This window comes from Eleginops maclovinus, chromosome 13, assembly GCF_036324505.1.
Source record: "Eleginops maclovinus isolate JMC-PN-2008 ecotype Puerto Natales chromosome 13, JC_Emac_rtc_rv5, whole genome shotgun sequence".
Classification (NCBI taxonomy): domain Eukaryota; kingdom Metazoa; phylum Chordata; class Actinopteri; order Perciformes; family Eleginopidae; genus Eleginops; species Eleginops maclovinus.
Genome location: NC_086361.1, coordinates 21,995,389 through 22,018,516, shown reverse-complemented (window position 1 = coordinate 22,018,516; position 23,128 = coordinate 21,995,389). Strand labels below are relative to the sequence as shown.

The following is a 23,128-nucleotide window of genomic DNA, read 5'->3' as shown; positions in this document are numbered from 1 at the left end:
CAAAAACAACAACATTTGAAATGAATGGTTATTTATTTAAAGAGGAAATTAAAAAGAAATCTGACCCCAATGCCATAATTCACCCAACTTATTTCAGCTTTTAACTTGTTGTTTTGTCTTGTGTTGCATCTTTCCACAAGGGTTGACATGAGGACCCTTGATCCCACAGAGACTACCTGATGTAAGATGATGTAACATCGAAATAATACCACACTAATTGCTCATTTAGCATCGTAGCAAGCTTGTTTGCTTAAGTGCATTTATTAATTTACAATAGTTCTATATTTGCTCCTATGTTACAGCGTAAATCTAAGTACTGTGTTTCTGTATGCACTATGAAACACATTTCCTGTACGTGCAGAACTACTTGGAAGTGAATTCTGCATTCAGTATTGTACCCTCTGGATTAAAATCTAAAGTGCATTTATATAAAATACTCACCTGAATAAAACATCTTACTGTATAGGTCATACTAAGCTGAAGGTCATATCAACCTATTTATGTGTTTATTTGTGTATAAATGTTTAGTCTCTGTGAATAATTATCTTTAGAGGTTCAAATTGGAGGAGACATGAATATCAATACAGTAATAGGACAAGGGCATCGGTATGATCAATGACGTTCATGACGTAGCAGAGAGTGCAGCGCACCAGCAAGACATATATCTGTCAACTCTGAGCGTCCACCATGGAACCGTAGGGTTACGTCCACGATGCAGGGGTGAGTGAATTCATTTAAATACAGTATGTTCATCAATGAAGAGGTCCTTGTACTTTACTCGAGTACTGCTACTTCTACTTAACTACAATTCAGAGGACAGTATTTTACTTTTAACTGCACTTTATGTATGATATATCTGGGATACCCTACAAGATTTAGATTAATAATGCAAAATATAAACAGCAAATAATGTATCATGAACATGTATGTGTTGAGATAAACATAGGTCTAGACAAAAATACATCAATGTATTATAATTAACAATTTAGAAACTAGTATTTTATTTAAGCATCGTTAAACTATTATGACACATTCAGAGGACAAAATCATTAAAAAAATATATATATTATTTGTTATTTATGTATTATTATATATATTTGATATCGTTTTATTTGTATTATTATTTTTGTATTCTAAAAAAAAAATTGTGAGGCTCCAGAAGTACGATTTAAACTAAAGCGAAAACGGAAGTAGTTGGAGGATCATCATCTCGCTCTCTCTGTCACTCATCCACTCTTTGTCTGCAGATTGACTAGAAGCAGTCACCAGTGCTCGGCTACATTCCTCTCAGGAAGGACGTTAAAGTTTGGACATTCATTCATCACTGAAATTGGAGCTATTTTACTCTCCCAGGAGACATGGCAGGGGAGACCAGCCGAGGGGTAAATAAACCATATTTCTCATGCATTGTGAGCTCCGTTTCATAGTAGTTTTAGCTCACGTTAGCTAGTTAACCAGCAGTCACATTAATCAGCTGGTCGTGTTAGCCGAACACTCCAATGGGTTAATGTGCAGAGGTGGGATGTCACTAAGATTTACTGAAGTACTGAAGTACACACTTGAGATACTTTACCTGAGTATTACCATGTTATGATACTTCTACTCCACTACAAATCAGAGGTATATGGTGTACTTTTACTCCACTACATGTATTTACTACCTTTAGTTACTTTACAGATTAGGATTAATGATGGTAAATATAATCCCCCTTAAATCAGACTTTAGTTCACCTGCAGTAAATCCAGCAGCTACCCTGCAGTATACAAAGCCATTCAAACTAGCTGCACCTTTACCAGCTCTGAGAACACTTTAATGATCAATCATTATAAAACATATCAGAGATATTATTCTGAAATGGACCAATCAAACAATGACTACTTTTACTGTCGCTACTTTAAGTACATTTAGAGGAGAGTACTTTCTACTTTCACTGGAGGAACATTTAGAATACTTTTACTGTGACAGAGTATTTCTACACTCTGGTACTTCTACTTTACTCAAGAACAAGACCTGAGTAGTTGTACTTTACTCAAGTACAAGATCTGAGTACTTCTACTTTACTCAAGTACAAGACCTGAGTACTTCTACTTTACTCAAGTACAAGACCGGAGTACTTCTACTTTACTCAAGTACAATATCTGAGTACTTCTACTTTACTCAAGTACAAGATCTGAGTACTTCTACTTTACTCAAGTACAAGATCTGAGTACTTCTACTTTACTCAAGTACAAGACCTGAGTACTTCTACTTTACTCAAGTACAAGATCTGAGTACTTCTACTTTTACTCAAATACAAGATCTGAGTACTTCTACTTTACTCAAGTACAAGATCTGAGTACTTTTACTCAAGTACAAGATCTGAGTACTTTTACTCAAGTACAAGATCTGAGTACTTCTACTTTACTCAAGTACAAGATCTGAGTACTTCTACTTTACTCAAGTACAAGATCTGAGTACTTCTACTTTTACTCAAGTACAAGACCTGAGTACTTCTACTTTACTCAAGTACAAGATCTGAGTACTTCTACTTTACTCAAGTACAAGACCTGAGTACTTCTACTTTACTCGAGTACAAGACCAGAGTACTTCTACTTTACTCAAGTAGAAGACCTGAGTACTTCTACTTTACTCAAGTACAAGATCTGAGTACTTCTACTTTAGCTCAAGTACAAGATCTGAGTACTTCTACTTTACTCAAGTACAAGACCTGAGTACTTCTACTTTACTCAAGTACAAGATCTGAGTACTTTTACTCGAGTACAAGACCAGAGTACTTCTACTTTAGCTCAAGTACAAGATCTGAGTACTTCTACTTTAACTCAAGTACAAGATCTGAATACTTCTACTTTACTCAAGTACAAGACCTGAGTACTTCTACTTTAACTAAAGTACAAGACCTGAGTACTTCTACTTTAATACACATACAGGATGCGATGCTCATCGAGACAGAAACTCAAACGTGTTGCAGCCGTCCCTGGTGTTGACCCACCGTGGGGGCTGTTGCAACATCGGTCTTTTTCCATTACAATAAATGTTTTGAAAGACATGTCAAAGGACCCATCTGTAACCCTTTAAAGGGCAAACACATTTACATATTTGGGGAAATTATTGATTGCTTTTTCTACATGGCACCCATCATACACATGTATTAAACACATGCATGTAATACACATGAATACACCCACGTTACACCATTAGTACATCGCATTACACCCTTTCTATACCCAATTTATTACACCCGTATTACACTCTCATTAGACCCATATTACACTAATGTAACACCAATATCACACTGTATTTATACTGTTTGTACACCTGTATTACACAGTAAAACACCAGTGTTACGCCCTATATTACCTTATTATATTCCACCCTTCTGATACCGATATTGCATCGATATTACACGGTAAATAAACTGTTATTAAACCCATTTTAATCCTGGATAAAGCCTGTCAAATCACTGCTTCCCCCAGGATACAGAAACCCTTTAAGGGTAAATTGGTAGGGATAATGTCAGTTAATTAATTTTATAGCAATTTGTTGTCCGAGTAACTGAGATAAATGAAAAAAGTGCTGCAACCGTACCCATAATACCTATTTTTGAGGAATGAATCCACAGCTAACGAGGCTGTTTCTGCTTAGTAAACCCTTATGTTGCGTGACGGTGTGTTTGATGTCTCTGCGCTCCGGTCCCTGACATCCCTGCTATCTGCACATCCGTCCGCCAGAGACATTTTGTCCCTCAGACAGCTAACAAAAACAAACCAGTACCACGACTGGTCACAATGGCCTTGATCTAAAACTCATCTCTCTTGCCCAACTCCCTTACTCACTCACAAACAAACAAACACACACACACACACACACACACACACACACACAGAATTCAGATCTTGTGACATTTGCCTTCTCAGATCAGGATCAGTCTGGCTCGTTAAATGCTCCTTTTCCCAGTGAGTATCATCCTTTTAAGCTGAATATAAATGGGTGTTTGGACTGTCGGTCAGTCTAAATAAACATAACCCTGGGCTTTGGAACTTAGAGAGGCACTGTCTCTGGGAGTTTAGGCTTTGCAGACCATTGACATGCACAAAAGAATGCTATATAACACACTACAGGACAGGGAAACCCCAAATATGAACAGAGCAACTCTTCATGAGAATTTCTTTCAGTGACGGGAGAACAGTTCAAATATGTCTCCAATGTTTACTCAGTGTTCTGGTAAACCATCTGACCTTTGGTTCACGTAACGGACTGAACATGAACCTGTTTTTAAAGCACCTTGGCCAATAAACTAAGCCAGCACATAAAAGAGGCGGGGTTTATTCAGGCATGAGGCTCCTGTTCCTGCAGAAGTGATTCCTCTCACACGTTGTGTTTTCTGTAGTTGAGGTTGTGTCTGCATCACATGGTCCAAAGATCTCCACATCCCATGTCATCGCTGCAAAGACCCAGATCCTTCAGCTCACTCAGGTACCAGAGCGTCCAATCACATCATACTAATTAAACACCCTGCACCCCGTAGCTTCTCCCTCCATGCCGTCTCTGATAAACGTGTGTGTGTGTGTGTGTGTGGGTGTGTGTGTGTCGGTCGTGCTCTAAGGGAAGGGAAGCGCAGAGGGCTGGTCTGGAAGGCTCTGCTGGGTCTCTCTGTGGGCGTGCCCGTGGCGGCGGGCGTCCACTACGCCGCATCCGAGCCCAGAGACCGGAGGAGGACCAAGATCACGATCGAGGGGATCGGGCGCTTCTGCAGGTCTGAAATAAAACCCATAAAGGATAAAGTCTAGTTGTTCCCCTTAACTAAAGAAATTCAACAACAACCAGTACAATTTATTGATTCAAAGAACATCTTAAAGTCTTCTTCCCCAGACGTTCAGATGAAAGAGAAGAGCTTTAAAGATGAATGATCGCTGATGTGTTTCCCTCAGGTCTCTGTCTGTGGGACTCTCCATCTCCGGGGATTACTGGTGGACCACCAACATGTCTCTGCGGGGCCAAGATGAGGTAATTCCTCAACACTGTAGGGGAAAGAAATGAACTAAATCATTTACAAGAAAATCTGCAACAAGAAAAACACGTTGGGCTTAGTGTCATCGCTCTTTAAGTCAACCAATACAATGCAGTGTGCTATGAGTTCACCATTAACCCAATCAGTCAAAATTAAGGCTCAGTCTATATATCTTAAGGATAAACTATATTTTCCCCAAAGTAAAACCAGGTTACAGTACAATGATCTGAATTAAGAGAGAACACAGCATGTAAATGACTTCTCCACTTCATGAAATTGAAATGAAACGGCTCTGTGTCCTCGAAGTCAGATCTGTCTTTGGAAATTGTCTTTATTTTTGAAGTTTTTCTAGTTATTTGCACATTTGGGTGGTATTTTCATTCCTTTTATTATTAAATATATACATTTCTTATATTTACCGAATCTATTCCTATCACTCTCACCACTGAAGATGCATTTAGTTTAAGTGTTCATCTTTTTTGGACAGAAACTCTCCTTATTTTACACTTAATACACTGGAAATGCCCCCAAAATACAATTTATGGATCATAAAACATGGGCTGGGTGAGGGGTCACACGCTGTGGATGTCTGATTTAATATTGTGTGGACAGTCCTGTGTTACTGTTGTCCCCCCCCTGCTAGAGCAGCACATCTTACGTGTCCGAGATGTCGGCCTGCCACCAGAGGGCAGCAGAGTGCATGGTGAGAGGAGCCATAAGCAACGGGGGCATTTACATCAAACTGGGCCAGGGTCTGTGCTCCTTTAACCACCTGCTGCCCCCCGAGTACATCCGGACCCTGCAGGTGCTGGAGGATAAGGCTCTGAGCCGGAGGCACAAAGAGGTGAGGACGTTATAAATACGTTATTGATCTAAAATTGGGGAAATATTTTACCACAGCGGCATTTAAAGAGCTTTTAGGGGTTCTTCTTTCCTGTAGTGTGTTCTATTGGTTTTAGTGCATATAAATGGCCTGCAGAGGCTAAAATCCCTGTGTTCCCTCCAGAACACCTGCGTATTTCTCTCAGAATTCTTAGATATTCAGAAAAATGTAAAATTTTTGATTCTGTTTTTCAGAATTCTGATGTCTGTGTTTTTGAAAACTCAAAATTCTGACTTTTCTCAGAATTCTTAGATTTTCAGAAACTCTTCAGAAGACATAAAACATTCACACCTTTGTTGTGTGCAACAGGTGGACGCTCTCTTTCAAGAGGACTTCAGTAAAACCCCGGAGCAGCTTTTCAAATCCTTTGACCCTGAACCCATCGCCGCCGCCAGCCTGGCGCAGGTCCATAAAGCGGAGCTGTTCGACGGGACCCCTGTCGCTGTGAAGGTGAGCGAAGGCCCTGTTATGTGTTTTCGGGCGTTTCCCTTTCCTGTAGTGTGTTATAGTGCATGTAAAGGGTCTGCAAAGGCTAAAATCCCGGTGTAAGTAATCCTTAAAAAGTCTTTGTTTGATTCTGTTTCCTTCAGGTGCAGTACATCGACCTCAGGGATCGCTTCGACGGTGACATCAGGACTCTGGAGATCCTGCTGGATATCATTAAATTCATGCACCCCAGCTTTGGGTTCAGATGGGTTCTGAAGGTCAGAAAACATTTGTATTTGAAGTTGCTTTGATGTCCTTAGAAGACAAACATTACCGGTTTGTCAACGCCTCTCTTTTATCCTACTTCCTGTAGGACTTGAAGGGCACGTTGGCTCAGGAGCTGGATTTTGAGAACGAGGCCAGGAATTCGGAGCGGTGTGCGGAGGAGCTGAAACACTTCAGTTTCGTCGTTGTACCAAAAGTGTTCTGGGAGCAGACGAGTAAAGTGAGGTTATTATTATTATTATTATTTACTCTTCGATATAACTCCATCTTCTCCCTGGCTAAAGCTTTGGCAATGTGTGTGTGTCTCCGTTTCAAAGAGAGTGCTGACAGCGGAGTTCTGCGAAGGTTGCAAAATCAACAACGTGGAGGAAATCAAAAGACAAGGACTGAGTTTGAAGGACGTGAGTTGATGCTCTGAACACAGACGGGTGATATTCAGAGTACTGGGAAAGCGCTCTCTGAAATACCTCGTCAAATGTTTGTTTTTCAGACGGCAGATAAACTGATCCAAACGTTCGCCGAGCAGATATTCTACACCGGTTTCATCCACGCTGACCCTCATCCTGGAAACGGTGAGTACATCACGGGTCAATACTGGAAGTATAGCAGTGGCATTTTCTCTGAATCATCGACAACATGATAAGGTCCTTAAACGCGTCTCCGTCTCTGACCTACAGAGGCATGTACAGATAATAAGTCATGCTTGTATTAAAGAGGCCCTATCATGCTGTTTTGGGGTCCTCCCTTTCCTCTAGTGTGTTGTATAGGTTTTAGTGCATGTAAATGGTCTACAAAGGCTCAAATCCCTGTGTTCCCTCCAGAACACTGAACTGAAAAAATGCAAAATTTCCAGAAATATTTTTTCTCTGAATTTGGACTTCTGAGTGTTTTCTGAAAAGTACTAATTCTGACTTTTTTTTCTCTGAATTCTTATAAAGTATTTGCAGTATAAACTATTTGGGAATAAAGTATCGTCTTTAGGAAAAAATCCGATTCCTTTAAATCGGTTTCCCAAATAGGATCTAAGTTTTCCAGGCAGCTCTGATTCACATGACTGATCATTTGTAATGTTTGCAGTTCTAGTCAGACGGGGTCGAGACAACAAGGCAGAGTTGGTGCTCCTGGACCACGGCCTGTACGAATACCTCAGTCCACGGTACGCTCTTTCTGTTTACTGATAATAACCTCTGAGAATAATCAGCTGTCTGCTGTAACTGCGACCTTTGACCTCAGCGACAGAGCGGCTCTCTGTAAACTGTGGAGGTCCATAGTCCTGAGGGACGAAGCCGCCATGAAGAGGCACTCCAAAGCCCTCGGGGTCAAAGGTATTATTTTTATTTTATATGTATTGATTTTTTCTTAAATGTATTTAGTTCTTGGCTGCCTCTCAGGACTTCTTGAGCAGTAATGTCACGTCTCACCTGTCCCTGCAGAGTACCTGCTGTTCAGCGAGATGCTGCTGCAGCGGCCGATCAACATGCGGGAGTTCGGCCTGTCCAACATCCTGAGTGGGGAGGAGACCGCCTACATGCGTCAGATGGCGATGCAGCGCTTCGACAGCATCATGGCGGTGCTGAAGGCGATGCCGCGGCCCATGCTGCTCGTCTTCAGGAACATCAACACGGTGCGCAGCATCAACATCAGCCTGGGGGCGCCGGTGGACCGCTACTGCGTCATGGCCAAGACGTGAGTGAGAGTAACAAGATTACAAATATCCAACAAACGTTATCTTACGATTGCATATTTTGACTTTAACATATTTTGCTTGGTTTAATATATCTTTTTTATAAATTCAGTGCGGTGCGAGGCTGGGGGCGGCTGCAGGCAGAGACCACGGGGGGGCTGTCCAGACTTGGGGTCTTCCGCTGGGTGAGGACGTCGTGGGAGGGCCTCAAGTTTGAAGTGGCCTTAAGGTGAAGTCAGTCAGTGTGTGTCAATAATGCAAGTCATGTGACCGTGCTGTAGTTCCTTTATAGCCCAACATTAGCCTCCTTTAGCTTAGCAGTGGTGACGTGAAGTCATGTGACCGTGCTGTAGTTCCTTTATAGCCCAACATTAGCCTCCTTTAGCTTAGCGGTGGTGACGTGAAGTCATGTGACCGTGCTGTAGATCCTTTTTTTCTTCCTATTTTCTGCAATATTTGTTTCATCCAAAAGATAAATCCCATAGTCTTTTTGTGTAGGGAACTACTGCAATGCTTACGTCCCAAAATATATCATCACTGCACCACTATTTTAGTCATTAGCTGCTACATAATAAACAATGGGACTCTTTCACAGGTGGGAAATGGCGTCGATGAGTCTGACGCGCTCCGTCCTCGGCCTGCTGTCGTACTTCGGTCTGATTTCTCTGGACGCAGACATGTACGAGTACCTGAGGTAGTACACGTGAAGGAACAGAGGATGAAGAAGGAGATAATCCAAATACAAGCTAATGCATGTAGCCTTTCACCTGGAAAAAGCTGCTAGTGATGGTGCTCCTGGACTACTGACTTTTTTTTTTTATACGGGTGAGAATGAATGAAATTGCAGGACTGAAGTACCAAACCCACTCCAGAGCAGAAAAGCCTTAGTTTTTATTTAAATGATCATATTTTACCTCCTTCAATTAGTTTATTTCATTTTTTAGTACAGCAGTTTGTTTTATCTTGCTTTTTAACCTGCAGTTTGTTAAATATTGACTATATTTTTTGAAGCTACATCCTGGCTCAGCAATGCATTAAATGGAGGTAGTGCCTCAGAAGTGATGATTGATATCCATAAGTGTTTGCAATAACAAGCTCCACACGACTCTGATACTGAACACATCTTTCTGATGCTGCCATTTAATCAAATGTTTTGACATTATTTTAATAAAAATGTTCTACCTCTTTCAGGCACCACTGTGTTTGTCACTTACAGATGTGATGTGCAACTCTCCTGAATTAAATTGTTTGAAAATGTATGTTTTGTTTTTGAGTTCTTTTGCTTAAACACACATTTTTCCAATTTCTTGGTTTATTTATTGGACATTTGTTTTAAATATATTATATTTATTCTATTTTATTGCACATAATTAATTTTAGCATCTGATCTTTGCTTATTTAATTGTGTCCTCATTTGACATTTCTAATTAAACTTCTTGTGTTTAAACTATTTTCTTTCTATTTTATATTATTCAATATTCTTTAACTTCTTTTTATAAACTTTATTTATTATATTATCTTTATTATAAATATCTTAATTTTATTGCATGTTCTTTAACCTCGTGATGCTTTCGTTCGTCGTTTGCTTTATCACATGAATCTAAATATTTTGATCTATTTTGTCTGACTTTAAATTCTTGTTTGTATAAATATTTGTATTTTTAATTGGACATTTTTATTTTGACTTATGTTCATAAAATTGTTTTAGAGTTACATTTTTCTTTTCTGTTTTCTTTTACTTATTTATATTTAATTCTAAAACAGAGCAGCTGTGTAGAATCATCATTTCCCCCCCGGCTAAATCAAGGATTCCGGCTGTAATAATTATTTAGAAACGGCTCAGAAAACACACACACACACACACACACACACCCAGCTTTTGTGTAAATAATTTTTACTGATTTTTGTTTCTTTTTTAATACAAAATATCCTAAGAAAACAGAGCTGTCCTCATTCTTTTTTTTGTCGACATAGTAAGAAAAACAAATCAGTTTTGCACAAAAAACGGCCATAACAAAACGTTGTTCTGTTCAGTAAAAAACAGTTCAGTGGACGAGACGAGTCGGGGGGGGGGAGGGGGGGGATTGTGTCTCAGAAATGAGCGGTGACTCTGTCCACCTCCAGGAGGTCGTCCAGGATCTGAGGAGGAAAGAGATGGGAATCAAACATTAATAATGAATAATGAAAATAAGAGACATTAAGAACGCAGACCGTCCTGTAGGGGTTCAGTTTAGAAAAACATAAAATAAATAAACTAAAAAATAGACAAATTACTCTGAGGAATAAAACATGTCTAGTTTATTAAAGTTATTAATTTGCATTCGTCCATATTTTGGTTTTATACATTTGGATCAGCTGTTACTAATCTCCCGTTCTGTGCACTCACTATGTCTTGCGTGGTGCCGATCTTCTTGGCCAGCTCGCTGCGCTCCATGGTGCTGAGGTAAAGGTATTTGTTGAGCAGTTCTCCGTCCAGGATGTTCCTCACGGCGTTCTGCAGGCACCGTCTGTTGCTCTGCAGCATTCTGCACACGGGAAGCGAAAAGGCTCGGTCACATCAAGAACTGTACTCAAGAGCAAGCCAGTAAAGGTCTATCTGATCCTATGAGCCCTTGTTTGGCAGTGGCTTTGTACTGAGGGATAAGAAGCCAACCTGAAGGCCTTGGGGTTCAGCCCGGCGTGATGAGGCAGCATGCTGTTCAGAGCGTTTTGCAACATCAGCAGTCGGCGGTACGTCTTCTCCTGCATCGGGAGCAGCATGCCCACTCCTCCGTCCAGAGTGGCTGTGGGAACATGGATTTTTTTTTACATCATTTAATAATAATATCTATTTAAATAATTTATAATATAATCATTTATATTCATTTAACACATTTGGGTTTTTCATTTGATATTTCTAGATATGTATATATTACCCAGCCTTATTTCAAGCGGCCAAAAATAGATTTTTACCTGCATATTTAAATAAAAAGTAGCCTAATCTGGAGCGCTGTCCACTCACCGAACCACGTGATGTGCTTGTTGTCCCAGCTCATGGCCTTCTTGCTGCCGGCCTCCAGCGCTCCTCGGCACGGCATCCTCCAGAACGTGTTGATGTGCGCTCCGGCGTTAAAATCGGCTCTCCTGAGCAGCCGCATCCCTCCGAAGCTCTCCTTAGCTGCAACCCAAACACACCTGTCATCACACGCCTGGAAGTGAATCAACACTGATGCACATCACTTTAGGATCCATCACACATACCTTCAGGTAAATACATATATACATAGAGGTTCTTGTCCCGGTCGGACACTGAGAGGAGAGAAAAAAGAGGTTGATGAGAAAATAAGGACATTTTTGGGGTTGGTTTAATTAGATGTGCATCATTAGGTAGTTATAAATGTTACCCAGTAATCCGAGCTGGTTGTTATCCACAATGAACTCGATGCTGTAAACCTCCAGCGGCTTTGCATCCTGTTGCAAAACCAGTAAGAGAACAGTTAATAAGAACACACACAGATACAGACACTGCATGATCTCAGGATGCAGGATCAACTCGAGGGGATCTAAACAGCCACGGGACACACCGTCAATATTTCAGTCAATTCTTCCTCTTTAAAGTGTCGTTTAAATTTTAAATTCACGTAGGAAAACAGGTGAAAATGAAGTGTTTATTGTCCTGTCAGGTTAATTTGTGTTCGTTGTTGTTGTACATATTTCAGCCACAAGAGGCAGTAATAGGATTAAAGAATAGGACTAAAATTCATGTTTTCTTGCAGGTGATTTTTATTATCTCTATGCACTCTAAATACAAGGACATATCGTATATTAGCAAGTTAATAAACACTACGGTCATGTCTTTCTTTTTGGATAACCATTTTCTTTTAAATCCCGCCTCTTGTGGCCGTAATGAGTATTACAACAACTGACATTTGTTTTTAACCTCCCAAACTTTCCACAAACACAAAATAACTGAAGGGTAAGAAGGAACTTGAATAGAGTCCGGGAAAACTTGTAGCCCCACATGTTTTTTCCCACACTGGCCCCTCAGGGCTTCCATAGCTCTATAAATCAAAATATAGTAAATAAGAAAAACTGGTTAAGCCTGAACGGACTCACCCTGCTGACGAGGGACAGCGTCTTGCTCTCCTGCTGGTAGCGCAGCAGCGAGATGCTCTTCATCACGTCGGCAGCCAGGATAAAGTTCTTGATGCTGAACATCTGGTGGATGTAGAGCTGAGTGTCGATGAAGGCCATGCCCGTCAGGTCGTTGTCCTTCAGAACCCACAGGAAGATCTGCAGGAGCATGGAGGAGGAGCTCAGAGACGTGCATACGATTTACATTCAATATCAAAGAAACAAAATTGAGAGTGTGTGTGTGTGTGTGTGTGTGTGTGTGTGTGTGTGTGTGTGAGACCTTCTGTCCGATGGCTGACACCAGGTAGCCGTGGCAGTGACACAGAGCGGTGACCGGGCCCTTCTGCTCCTTCTCGTACAGGACCTTGAATTTGTTCTTGGTGAGGGGCTGACCGGGCTCCGGCACAACCTCAATCACATCCAGGATCACGATCTGAACACAACCAAAAGCTGTCAGCAGATGTTTGTCTTATTTACATCATAAGGAATAAATAATCAGTGTGTGTGTGTGTGTGTGTGTGGTGCTGACCCGGCCCCTGCAGGTGACCTCCTCCCCCTGCATCAGGCAGGTTCCCGCGGCGATGTAGCCCTTCAGCCCGGACACCGTCTCCTGACTCCTGAGGGCCACCGTCTTCATGCAGGTCACATGCTCCCACTCCTCCAGGTCGAACCTTACAGACACACAGGTAGAGGTCAGGACACACTCACACACCTGTTCAGCTTTTAACTGTCGTCCGGCAGTGGCTCAGTCTGTGGGGACTTGACCGTGGGGTCGCCGGTTCAAGTCCCCGAACAGACCTTGGATGTTTTTCCATGTAGCTCTGCTCCACTTCTCAATAACTGATCTCAGGCTGCTTTGGCAGGAATATAGTGATTTATTTTCCAGCTCTAAAGAGTGTTAGGTAATGATAATGCAGATGAATTCATTGGCAGGGACTTTTATAAAGGACCTGACACCTCTTACTGAGCCTCAGTATAATAAGGGAAAGCAGCCATGAGGGACTCAACAACTGCCGCCTCAGGCCGGTGTGATTTCCAGGCGCCTCATGTCTATTAAAACAAGGTTTCTTTATTGATTTTTTGCTAACTGAACTCTAATCGTCTTTCAAAGGGCTGAGGTTGTACCGTGTGTTGGGAATGGTTTCCCAGCTGACCGGAGAGATGAGCTGGATGGAGAACCGTTCCTGCTGAGGGTTAATGTAACGGTCATCTGCAGAGACCAGAGAAACAGCAGGGATTCAACCTCAGAAGTGTGTTGAAGTAAAAGTCAGACTACAAACTGGTGACAAGGGTCCCAATATCAGTGAGCTACCAGCTGACTGCGCTGTGATTAAAAGTGATTTACTAATAAATGATTAATAAACATTTAAAGAGTCGCTCAAATGTGTGTGTGTGTGTGTGTGTCTGACCTCGATCTATGGTTTCAAACTCCTTCTCCTCTCCTGTCATCCTGGGGATGCGTGTGCACGGCTCTTTCACACTCGTGCATATAGCGTACACCTAAAAGAGAAAGAAAACACCCCCCCCAAAAAATGTGAGAAAACCTTCCCATCAAACAGAAACCTCGTCAAAGTCTCACACCGATCTTCCTGTTCGCTCTCAGAGGGAAAACTGTCAGGCTAAAGGGCTTTCATCTCAAACCTTTCACAGCAATCGATGTGCTGCTACTTTGCATGGTGTTCTGCAAGTGTGTGTGTGTGTGTGTGTGTGTGTGTGTGTGAGAGGACCCTTACCTTGCACTCCACATGGTAGGCGACGTAGTGCACGGTGCACCTCAGGGGGATTTTTCTGACGGGCCAGGGGGCGTCATAAGACAGGTAGGTGGGCAAGACACTGATCCTCAGCTCGCCCTGAAGGAACACAGACAGACAGACAGACAGACAGACAGACAGACAGACAGACAGACGTTTTGAGAATCAGAAAGATAAATGGGACATCAGGAATGTGTGTGTGTGTGTGTGTGTGTGTGTGTGTGTGTGTGTGTGTGTGTGTGTGTGTGTGTGTGTGTGTGTGTGTGTGTGTACCTGTTTGTTGAAGTAGAGGAAGCCTTTGGGGCAGTTGATATTGTGGAAGGGAGAGAAGGACTCGATGGATCCGTCGATGGTCATGGGGTGAAGCCTGATGGCTCCTCGGGACGTGACGAGCATCCAGTGAGGAGACGGCCCGCAGATGAACACCTGAGGACATGAGGAGAGGTGTTTCTTATGTCAGTTAATGAAAAGCAACTGCAACTTCTCTTTGCACTTTCTCTCTCCACGTTTATTTCCTTACCCCTGAGTATCCCGAGATGTCATCAAAGTATCTGAACCTGGCGATGCGGCTTTTCACAGACACACTGTCCTCCGCGGCTCCGCTCTCCGCCTTCCGGTCTTTCTTTACCTTTGATTTCTTCTCTCTGAAGTTGATGTTGTGAGGAACCTGTGCAGAGTGAAGAAGCACAGTTAAGATCCACTTCACGTTCAATGTGACTCCATGATGTCCACCTTTATCAGCGCTACGATCTTACTTTCTTGAAGCGCACTTTCAGGTTGTTCTGTGGCTGCTGCTGATCGTAGGGGAACGCCTCGTAGATCAGAAGCTCCTGCTCCACATGGACCTAGAACACAAGAGCATTTTCTCTTATAGAACTAGACAACAGAAACATTACCAATCAAGAACACTCTTTCTTATTCATCAAACAAGAACCCATTGTCTTATGTATCTAGAAATCAGGAGCTCCTTTAGATTTGCATTTTTAACATTTTCGTTATGGTCCTAGAAAACAAGAACACTTTATCCTCTATCAATGTTTACTTTTATCATGCATTTTAATGAACTGAAACACAGACAGAACCTCACCAGTAAATACGGTCTGCTGCAGTTGTAGCCGAGTGACACCAAAGCCACCTCTTTGACGAGCGGGATGTCTCCCTGTCGAGTCACTTCCTCTTTTTTACTCTCCCCCTGCGCTGCCGATTGGCCGGACGAACTGTCCACCAACACTCTCTGACCGACGGGGAAGTTCTTCACCAGGAACACCAGCCGCCACTCTGGGAGCTGGTAGATCTGGGGAAGGAAATAAGAAAACGCCACGATAGAAACAGGGTTAACGAGCTCATTAAAGAAGCTCTCAGATATTCTCAAGATGCATCCTGTCCCCGTACCTCCATCACTCCGTTCTCCCTGCTGATGATGCACCAGTGGCTGGGTTCTGCTTTGCCTTGCCCGTCGCTCCCATACAGCCCGTGAATCCCGTAGCTGCGTCCCATTTCATCTCTTCCGTGCGCCGCGTTGGCGTTGGAGTCTCCGTACAGCATCTCCTCCTCGTCATCCACGGTGTTGCTACACACACATTTAACACGGTGAATAAACAGCACAGGTGGCGACAGGTTGGAGGTCTCAGTACGGAGGCGATGCTCCTACCTGAGGTCGTGGATGATGGTCTCTTCCTCGGACTGATTCCCGATGATGGCGTCCTCTTTCACGGAGCAGCTCGCTTTGTTTTCCGTGGTGAACATGCCACTGACGTCCCGGTAAGCGCACAGCGTGACCACACGGGATTGCTGTTGAATGAGACGTAGCTTAAATTCAGAATCAGGTTTATGGTTGTATCATTTGAAAAGCGTCTCTTAAAGGTCTGATGAGGAGGGTTCACTCACGGTGGGGATCTGGGGCTTCTGCAGGGACAGCCGGTGGGTTTTCCCCATGTACGTGTCGGTCTTCAGAGCAAACATGGTGACGACTCCCTCCGCGGTCATGATGACCACGTAAGGGTCCGCCACGGAGCAATGCACTATGGGAGAGCCCAGGTCCACGGGGATGAAGTGGAGCTGTGTGACTGAGAGCAGACAGAGAGAGAGAGAGCTGGTCAGAGGAACACGTGATCAATATCGTCAATTTGGAAACAAGGCTAACGCCAATGTTGTTTTTTCTGCAACAGGATTCAAATACTGGATTCAAACTGAATAAATAGAGTATTTTTACCTCCTTCCAGCAGTCGAATACCCATGGGGGAGACCTGGATGATGTACTTGTTGTCTCCAATGTTTCCAGCAAACACCGTGGGACCCTGAGTAGCAAACCCACTGGTGTCCAGCTCCATGATCTCCTGTCCCGTCTGCAGGATCTGCACACACACACACACACACACACACACAGCCAAGTTACATCACATAACATCATAAATAGGAAATCAAACGCTGCCGGACATCAGAGGCGTGTTTTTACCATGGTTGAATCCTCTCTGCTCAGGATGAGGAAGCCGTGCTTCTTCTTATCGTCCTCTATAGGAGGCTCAGTCTTCTCCTCGTCCTGTTTCTCTTTCTCCTTCTCTTCTTTCTCTCCGTCTTCTCCGTCCTCTCCGGTCTCTGTCTCCGCCCCGTCCTCCGAGTCATCACTTTTTGCAGCCTGCGAAAGGAATGAGGAACATCTACATCTTTGCGGGAGAGAACCTCACAGAGATTCTAGCCTTTGCAGACCATTTACATACACTGAATCAAAAGTTCAAATAGAAAAAGGCTGTCTAAAGGTAGAGTTAATTGATTTAATAGAAGGCAGAAGCTAAAGGCTATCAGGCAGGAACACACAGTACCTTTTTGTCTTCAGCTTTGACTTCATTCGAGATGACCGTCCACATGTCGTGACAACCTGGCAACTCAAACGTAGTGACTACTTGGGGTCGTATGCTTCTCTGAGAACAGAAAGGAAACGTATAAGCAACTCAAAACCAGAGCCGTGTAAATGTCCAGGCTTCCAACACCATATATATACATTCAGTATTTTTCATTACAAACCACACAAGCAGGACTGTGAGCTTGTGTCTGGGGTGTTTACAGGCCACTCCGTCGACCTCTGAGGCAGCCCTGGTAGACCCAGACTTCACTTTAGCACCGTCACTGCACCTGTGGCAGACGGCCCTCGCCACCACAGGTTTTAGGACGGTGCTGTGACACTTTATCGTGCATATTGCTGATCAGATATACATGCAAACACACAACATGAGGGGGAGGATTTACCTGCAGGACGGACAGCGCACCGTTCTTGCCGTAGCCGGAGCAGACCACCACCTCCAGGTCCGGCTCGGGATTGTTTTGGAACTGCGTGTGGGGTGAGATGCACGTCAGGGAACTCAAAAAATACCATTCTTAAGAAAGTATGCGCACAGTCACAATATGGACTAGTGCATGACCAAATCTGCAAAAAGCACAATATTTTTTAAATTCTGCAGACTGAACAAAACATGGTACAGATCCTACATACATATATCCATTTAAGTAAGTATAGTATGATCATTTCACATATTTATTTCATATATAAACAGAAGTGTTACGGTTAAGTCCCATAGCACGAGTCACATTGCAATTTGTTATATTTTCCATATCCTGCAGCCCTAATATGATTCATGTACCTCTTCAGATAGGAAGGCAGGTTCACCCATGGAGGCATTCACACACGGTCCAATGTTGAGTATGCTATCACACACCTGTACGGACACACAGAAGATTAGTCATCTGAATTTACATAAAAGCAATTCTTCTTTGGGTTGTTTTTGTTTACCTCAAAGGAGTAGGTGGCCAGCTGAGTGCCTGACTGCGCCTCACTTCCGTACACTTCTATCTCGTCCACCTCATCTGACAAGCACAAGAGAGACACACACATTAAACACACCTTTTCAGTCACAGGGTTGTGCCTTAAAACCTGTTTACAAATCAGATTTGAACATACCTGTCCAGTTGTTGGAAGATTCTACTCGCTTCTTTTTGCTCGGTGGCTCTTCCTGAAATCCATAAAGAAATATATAGTTTATAAGCTGCGTTTCAGACAAATAAAATGCAAACAACCACCTCATACTATCAACTCCTTGCTGCAACTTAATAAGCCTAATGTGTGAAATAACTGATGCATTTCGATGGTGCTTCTCGATCACAGACGTACCGGTTTATCTTTGTCCTTCTCTTTGTCCGGCTTCTCTTTGCCCTCCTCTGGCGGCGTGTCCTGAAGTTTCTCGGTGTACTTCAGGAGCAGGGAGTTTCCGAGGCGGGAACCCAGGAACAGGTAGCCGGCCTCCATGGTCACCATCTGGAGGAGGGAAGCCCAGTTTGTGAGAGGCATTAGTGTCTAATTTAAATCCCCTTTTATATATTCATTATCAGATAAACACTCCAAAAGGGTCAGCCAGATATCAAATACTAGCTGAGCGTTTTAGGTAGTAGGATTTTCTTGTTGGTTTAATTTCAAATACATAGTTTGGGGTTTAAAATGTTCATTTCTGTGTAATTGAATCCTAAAGTGCTGGTATTAGTTTCCACTGTTGTTTTTATTGTGTAAATGTCTGAATAAAGTGTAGTCATTAACTGATATTGCTTAGCTTCTGGGCTATAACTCCTCTCTGTTTCTCTGTAGACAGCTATGAAATGTATGCTATTAACAATCCAATCCCTTTAGGACAGACACTTCCCGTCTCATCAGAGCCTTCCCAGGCTGAACTTACGCAGGTTGTCAGGACGCTGGCTGCAGCTTTGTCGAAGTGGAAAGCCCGGACGCTCCTCATGCCATCCGTTATAAGTGTCAACACGTAACTGCAACACAACAACAACAACAACAACAACAAGTCAGTGGAGAATCATTCGACCGCCATCAGTGTTTATGCTCATTCTGACGGTGATTACAATGACTCACATTTCTCCTCCTTTCAATGAGATGACCATCTTGTCATAGGCAATAAAATCAGACTGAGAGCAGTCTAGTGTGATCTTCACTTCCTCCTGAACACCTGGGGACACACAACACATTTAAAAGGGATGAGCATCGCAGATAATGATATGAAGAAGTATAGTTGTGTGTTATCTACTTACGGAGAGGAAAGGCTGTGGTTCCATTGGTTTGAGAGTTGAGAGAAACCCCATAAGGGGGAACACTCTGGTTCAGATACAGCAAGGAGTTCACAGCAAACACCACCACGCCACCTGGAAAAGAAAACGTGATGTGTTTTTAAAGAAGCTAACAGCACAGTTCAAAGTTTATTTGTATAGATCAATATCACAAAACACGTTTGATTTTAAACAATACAATTAAAGCTAAATGAAAAGACAAGTTAGTGTGTAAAATAAAATAAGAGACAACAAAATGACATAAAAACAATAAAATAAATGAATTTAAAACTGTTGGTCTACAACGCACTCTTAAAAGTTTGGACTCTCTGCCTCTGATTAAAACAGGAGGTTGGTTCCAGAAAAAGGGAGCTTGGTAGGCTCTGACTTCTGATCTGGTTTTCCGAACTCTGGGCTCAACTAACACACCTGCGAGCGTAATGTTCTAGAGGGATAATAGACCAGTGGATTGAAAGATGACAAGCAGTGACATAAAAGAGTTTGAGCTCACCGATTGGTTTGGGAACAGGCATGACCTGCGTGCAGTCGAACGGCAGATTACTGAGGGACCAGATGACGGGATGCACCTTCTGCATGATGTTCAGGGAGATGGCCACGATGCTGCAGGTGTCCTGACGCACCGCCACACGCCTGCAAGAAGAAAATGACCATTGATGCACAAGCGTAATAGAGGCATTACTTGCAATAACCTTGATTTGATTTTATTAACTGCTGGTTAATGAGAGAAAGTTCTTGTTGTGTCTGAAGCTGTGGAGCACTGACCCGGGCCATGTCTGGTTGGGCTCAAACAGGATGAGCAGCGTGGGCTCGTAGTATCCGTGGAGGAACTTCATGTCGACGATGTTCAGCAGCTTCTCGTCCAGCTCACGCACGTCGATGATGTAACTCGGGAGGAAGTTGGATTTAGGTCTGTGGATGAGAAACAGAGGAGCTCGCAGTTAGACAAAAACATTCAACGAATTCAACGACATCTAGGAATGTTTTTCAGGGGAAGTGGGGTCGCAGGCGTACCCTTCTCCAACTCCGCCGTCCGGTTCGTCCGTCAGTGTGTCCTTCCTGAACGGCAAAACCACCAGCTGGGTGCCGTAGACGAGCATTACAGCGCAGCGGTTCTCTGGATCTACCCGGACGATAGGGATATGTACGTTTTGTACAAACCCGTCCTGAAAGTGTGAATAAAAATGTGTTTTAATTAGTCAGATAGAGCTTCTATTTTCACATGGTTACTGTGTTTTTGTTTCATACTCTGAGCTCTGGCTCTTCAAAGTAATGCAGGGACAGGGTCTTGAGGTCGTGTGTCCCGGGGTCGTACTCCACTACTGACAACTGGTGAGAAAACAAACACAACAAGATCAGAAAATAACAATTAAAGGCAGTTTCAGATTCAGTTTCAGGCCACTTGTTAGGCAATGATACCTTGGCATCTTTAAAACTGAGAAGTACTGCATCCCTGTTGGCTCCGACAAGCTGCACGCTGGCCATGGACATAACATTTCCGAAGAGAGCGAAAGAGGCCACCTGCTCCAGCTTCTCCTTACGAGGTTTGGTTTCTGTAGGAGGAGGATAGCGTGACAGTCAGACCACAGAAACAAACAGATTCGGTTTTCATGTATTCAAGGTTACATGTTCTTTGGGTGTGTAGACATACCTGAAGACTTGTCGGTCTTTGATGTACTCTGAAATTATAACATAGATGTTATAAAAAAGCAGATTTTCCAAAGCTTGGCACAATAAAACGAGCTGAAAACGTAAAAGGAGACATAGTTACCTCGACATCATGGATAATCCTGTAGACAAACAGCTGTGAGGTTCCCGCAACGACCAAATTCTTCTCCTTGCTCGATATGAAGTTGCAGTAGACAGAAAACTCCACCGCAGTGGGGGTGTGTGCTTGTCTGTACACGGCATACATCCTGGAGAGGTTCCCTCACTATATGAGGGGAAAACAGTCAGGTCAGGATCTCTTCACGTCACTTTCAATCGCCACTCTCCAATTAAGAACCATGCAACAAACCAAACAATCTCCATGTCTCCGTTCAAAGTAAACTGCAGTAAATATGTGTAACTGGCTATCAATGAATACTGTCAAAAAACAACATGCCAAATTAAACATAGCATTGCAGGACATCTTTTGGTCCAAATAAAGTGCTTAACTTTAACGTACCATTCAAGCAAGTACTTATGGACACATCGAGTTTCTTTTATACTACTTTATAATTTTACTACAGTGCATTTTGAAGGCAAATGCTGCCCTTGCTGCTCCTCTGCACTTAAAATAAGATGATCTGGTATAAACGTAACCATCCAACAATATATTTAGGACATTAAATAACACTTTGAGTGTGTTTGCAGAACGCTTAAGGGCAGCAATGTTGCTAAGAAGTTTATTGTTTTCTAAATATTTCACTTCCAGCTTCTTGCTTTTCCTTCAAAATAAGTACTTTTACTCCTGCATTGAAGTAAGGGTCTTAATTCATACTGCCCTTATGTACATATTCATTTCACAGATTGTAGGTGAGGTTATACAGGTAAAGCACTTGACTTTGCATTATTAGCATGCATTTAATCATGTTTACATGATACAAACAAACGACAGCTACCAAGTTTTAGCAAAAAGGTGGATAAATAAAGTCAAAGTTATCTTTTCCCCCCACAGCTAACGTCTAATGAGACAATTAAGAAGCATTAATAGGCATTTCTTTGACTTCTTTATGAATAATGTGTCTTTTACCAACATTTTTCCTCTAGAAAATGAATGTATGGGAAAGCTAAGGTTCCTATTTGTAGCTTCAATATAAAGATGCAAGTTTAATACAATAAAAATGTACATTAGCAGCAGCAAGTATACACAAGTTCACAATGGAAAGGACATATATCACTAGAGTATCTAAATAATACACAATATAACGAAAATACTGAATACTCTACAAAACAACCTCACTAAGCAACTGAAACATATTGAATATACTACAGGTAGCTGCACGTTTTAGCCAAAAAGTGGAAAATAAAGTCAAAGTTAGCATTTCCCCTGACAGCTTACGTCTAGTGAGACAATTAAGAAGCATTTGTAATCATTTAAATAATTTATTTATGACTAATGTGTGTCTTCACCAACATTTATCCCCAGAAATCGAATGTATGGGAAAGCTAACGTCGGTTTGTACTGCGCTAACGTTCCTGTTTGCAGCTAGCATGTATTCGCTAGCATGTATTAGCTAGCATGGCAGCGTGCACCTGGTATGTTTTTGCAAAAGGGTGAATTAATCCTGTAAACGTACCTATATCACACACGTTATCAGAGGCTTTATTTTTCCTTCTTCTGTTTACATTTAAGGTGCCATAGTTTGTGGGTTTCTAACTTGAGCAGTTAGTGGCGGTTGTGTTGTGTCGCTGTGCCGACTTCTTCTTCGCGGGTTTCATTTCAGGTAGACTTAGCGGCTCGGAGGTGGACTGCTGCCACCTACAGGTAACCAATGATATAGCAGCTAAAAAACACATGGCAAAATATCAAAAATCAGATTTAGATTTATTTCGAGGTAGGTCTACACATACGCAATGAACCTGTTTCTGATTTCTGACACAAATGTGTATTTTAGCTGCTATAACATTGATGACGTGCATATGTGCCCAAGAAACCGCTGTTGAATCTCATTTGACACGTTTTATTTTTCTTAAAATGAATAATAATATTTTGTTGCAATGTCTTCATGTTTCAAACAAAAAGCACCAAAATAATAATAAAAAAAATGTCTTAGGTAAACACATTCCCCTGGCTGAACTCACAGACATAAGAAACCCAAAGATTTGTGATATCTACTTCATTTTTTAAAATAGCCTCCCAAAGAGGCACTTCAATGCGT

General features: G+C 42.4%; 2 protein-coding genes across 2 annotated transcripts; one reads left to right on the top strand and one right to left on the bottom strand.

Moving 5' to 3' along the window:
• The first annotated feature begins 1,242 nt into the window (after positions 1 to 1,242).
• On the top strand, positions 1,243 to 9,545 carry adck5 (aarF domain containing kinase 5). Its single transcript, XM_063898441.1, has 15 exons — positions 1,243 to 1,382; positions 4,388 to 4,473; positions 4,604 to 4,753; positions 4,929 to 5,004; positions 5,652 to 5,852; positions 6,201 to 6,341; positions 6,482 to 6,595; positions 6,691 to 6,822; positions 6,920 to 7,003; positions 7,093 to 7,174; positions 7,680 to 7,758; positions 7,836 to 7,927; positions 8,036 to 8,288; positions 8,399 to 8,515; positions 8,882 to 9,545. Exons 1-15 carry the CDS (start codon positions 1,359 to 1,361, stop codon positions 8,982 to 8,984), a joined length of 1,734 nt encoding a protein of 577 aa, XP_063754511.1. The 5' UTR covers positions 1,243 to 1,358; the 3' UTR covers positions 8,985 to 9,545.
• A 618-nt stretch (positions 9,546 to 10,163) lies between these two features.
• Positions 10,164 to 22,932, bottom strand: cpsf1 (cleavage and polyadenylation specific factor 1). The gene is made up of 38 exons (XM_063898990.1): positions 22,547 to 22,932; positions 21,037 to 21,198; positions 20,917 to 20,944; positions 20,685 to 20,818; positions 20,514 to 20,594; positions 20,280 to 20,431; positions 20,031 to 20,177; positions 19,759 to 19,898; positions 19,233 to 19,343; positions 19,057 to 19,150; positions 18,869 to 18,956; positions 18,313 to 18,456; positions 18,103 to 18,154; positions 17,935 to 18,008; positions 17,786 to 17,860; positions 17,394 to 17,474; positions 16,970 to 17,068; positions 16,606 to 16,785; positions 16,363 to 16,504; positions 16,038 to 16,216; positions 15,802 to 15,941; positions 15,543 to 15,720; positions 15,238 to 15,444; positions 14,906 to 14,995; positions 14,671 to 14,817; positions 14,424 to 14,576; positions 14,133 to 14,249; positions 13,809 to 13,899; positions 13,525 to 13,609; positions 12,929 to 13,070; positions 12,680 to 12,832; positions 12,382 to 12,558; positions 11,670 to 11,736; positions 11,527 to 11,574; positions 11,288 to 11,443; positions 10,940 to 11,069; positions 10,673 to 10,811; positions 10,164 to 10,425 (listed from the first exon to the last, which is right to left on the bottom strand). Exons 2-38 carry the CDS (start codon positions 21,178 to 21,180, stop codon positions 10,378 to 10,380), a joined length of 4,413 nt encoding a protein of 1,470 aa, XP_063755060.1. The 5' UTR covers positions 21,181 to 21,198; positions 22,547 to 22,932; the 3' UTR covers positions 10,164 to 10,377.
• Between the last annotated feature and the right edge of the window lie 196 nt (positions 22,933 to 23,128).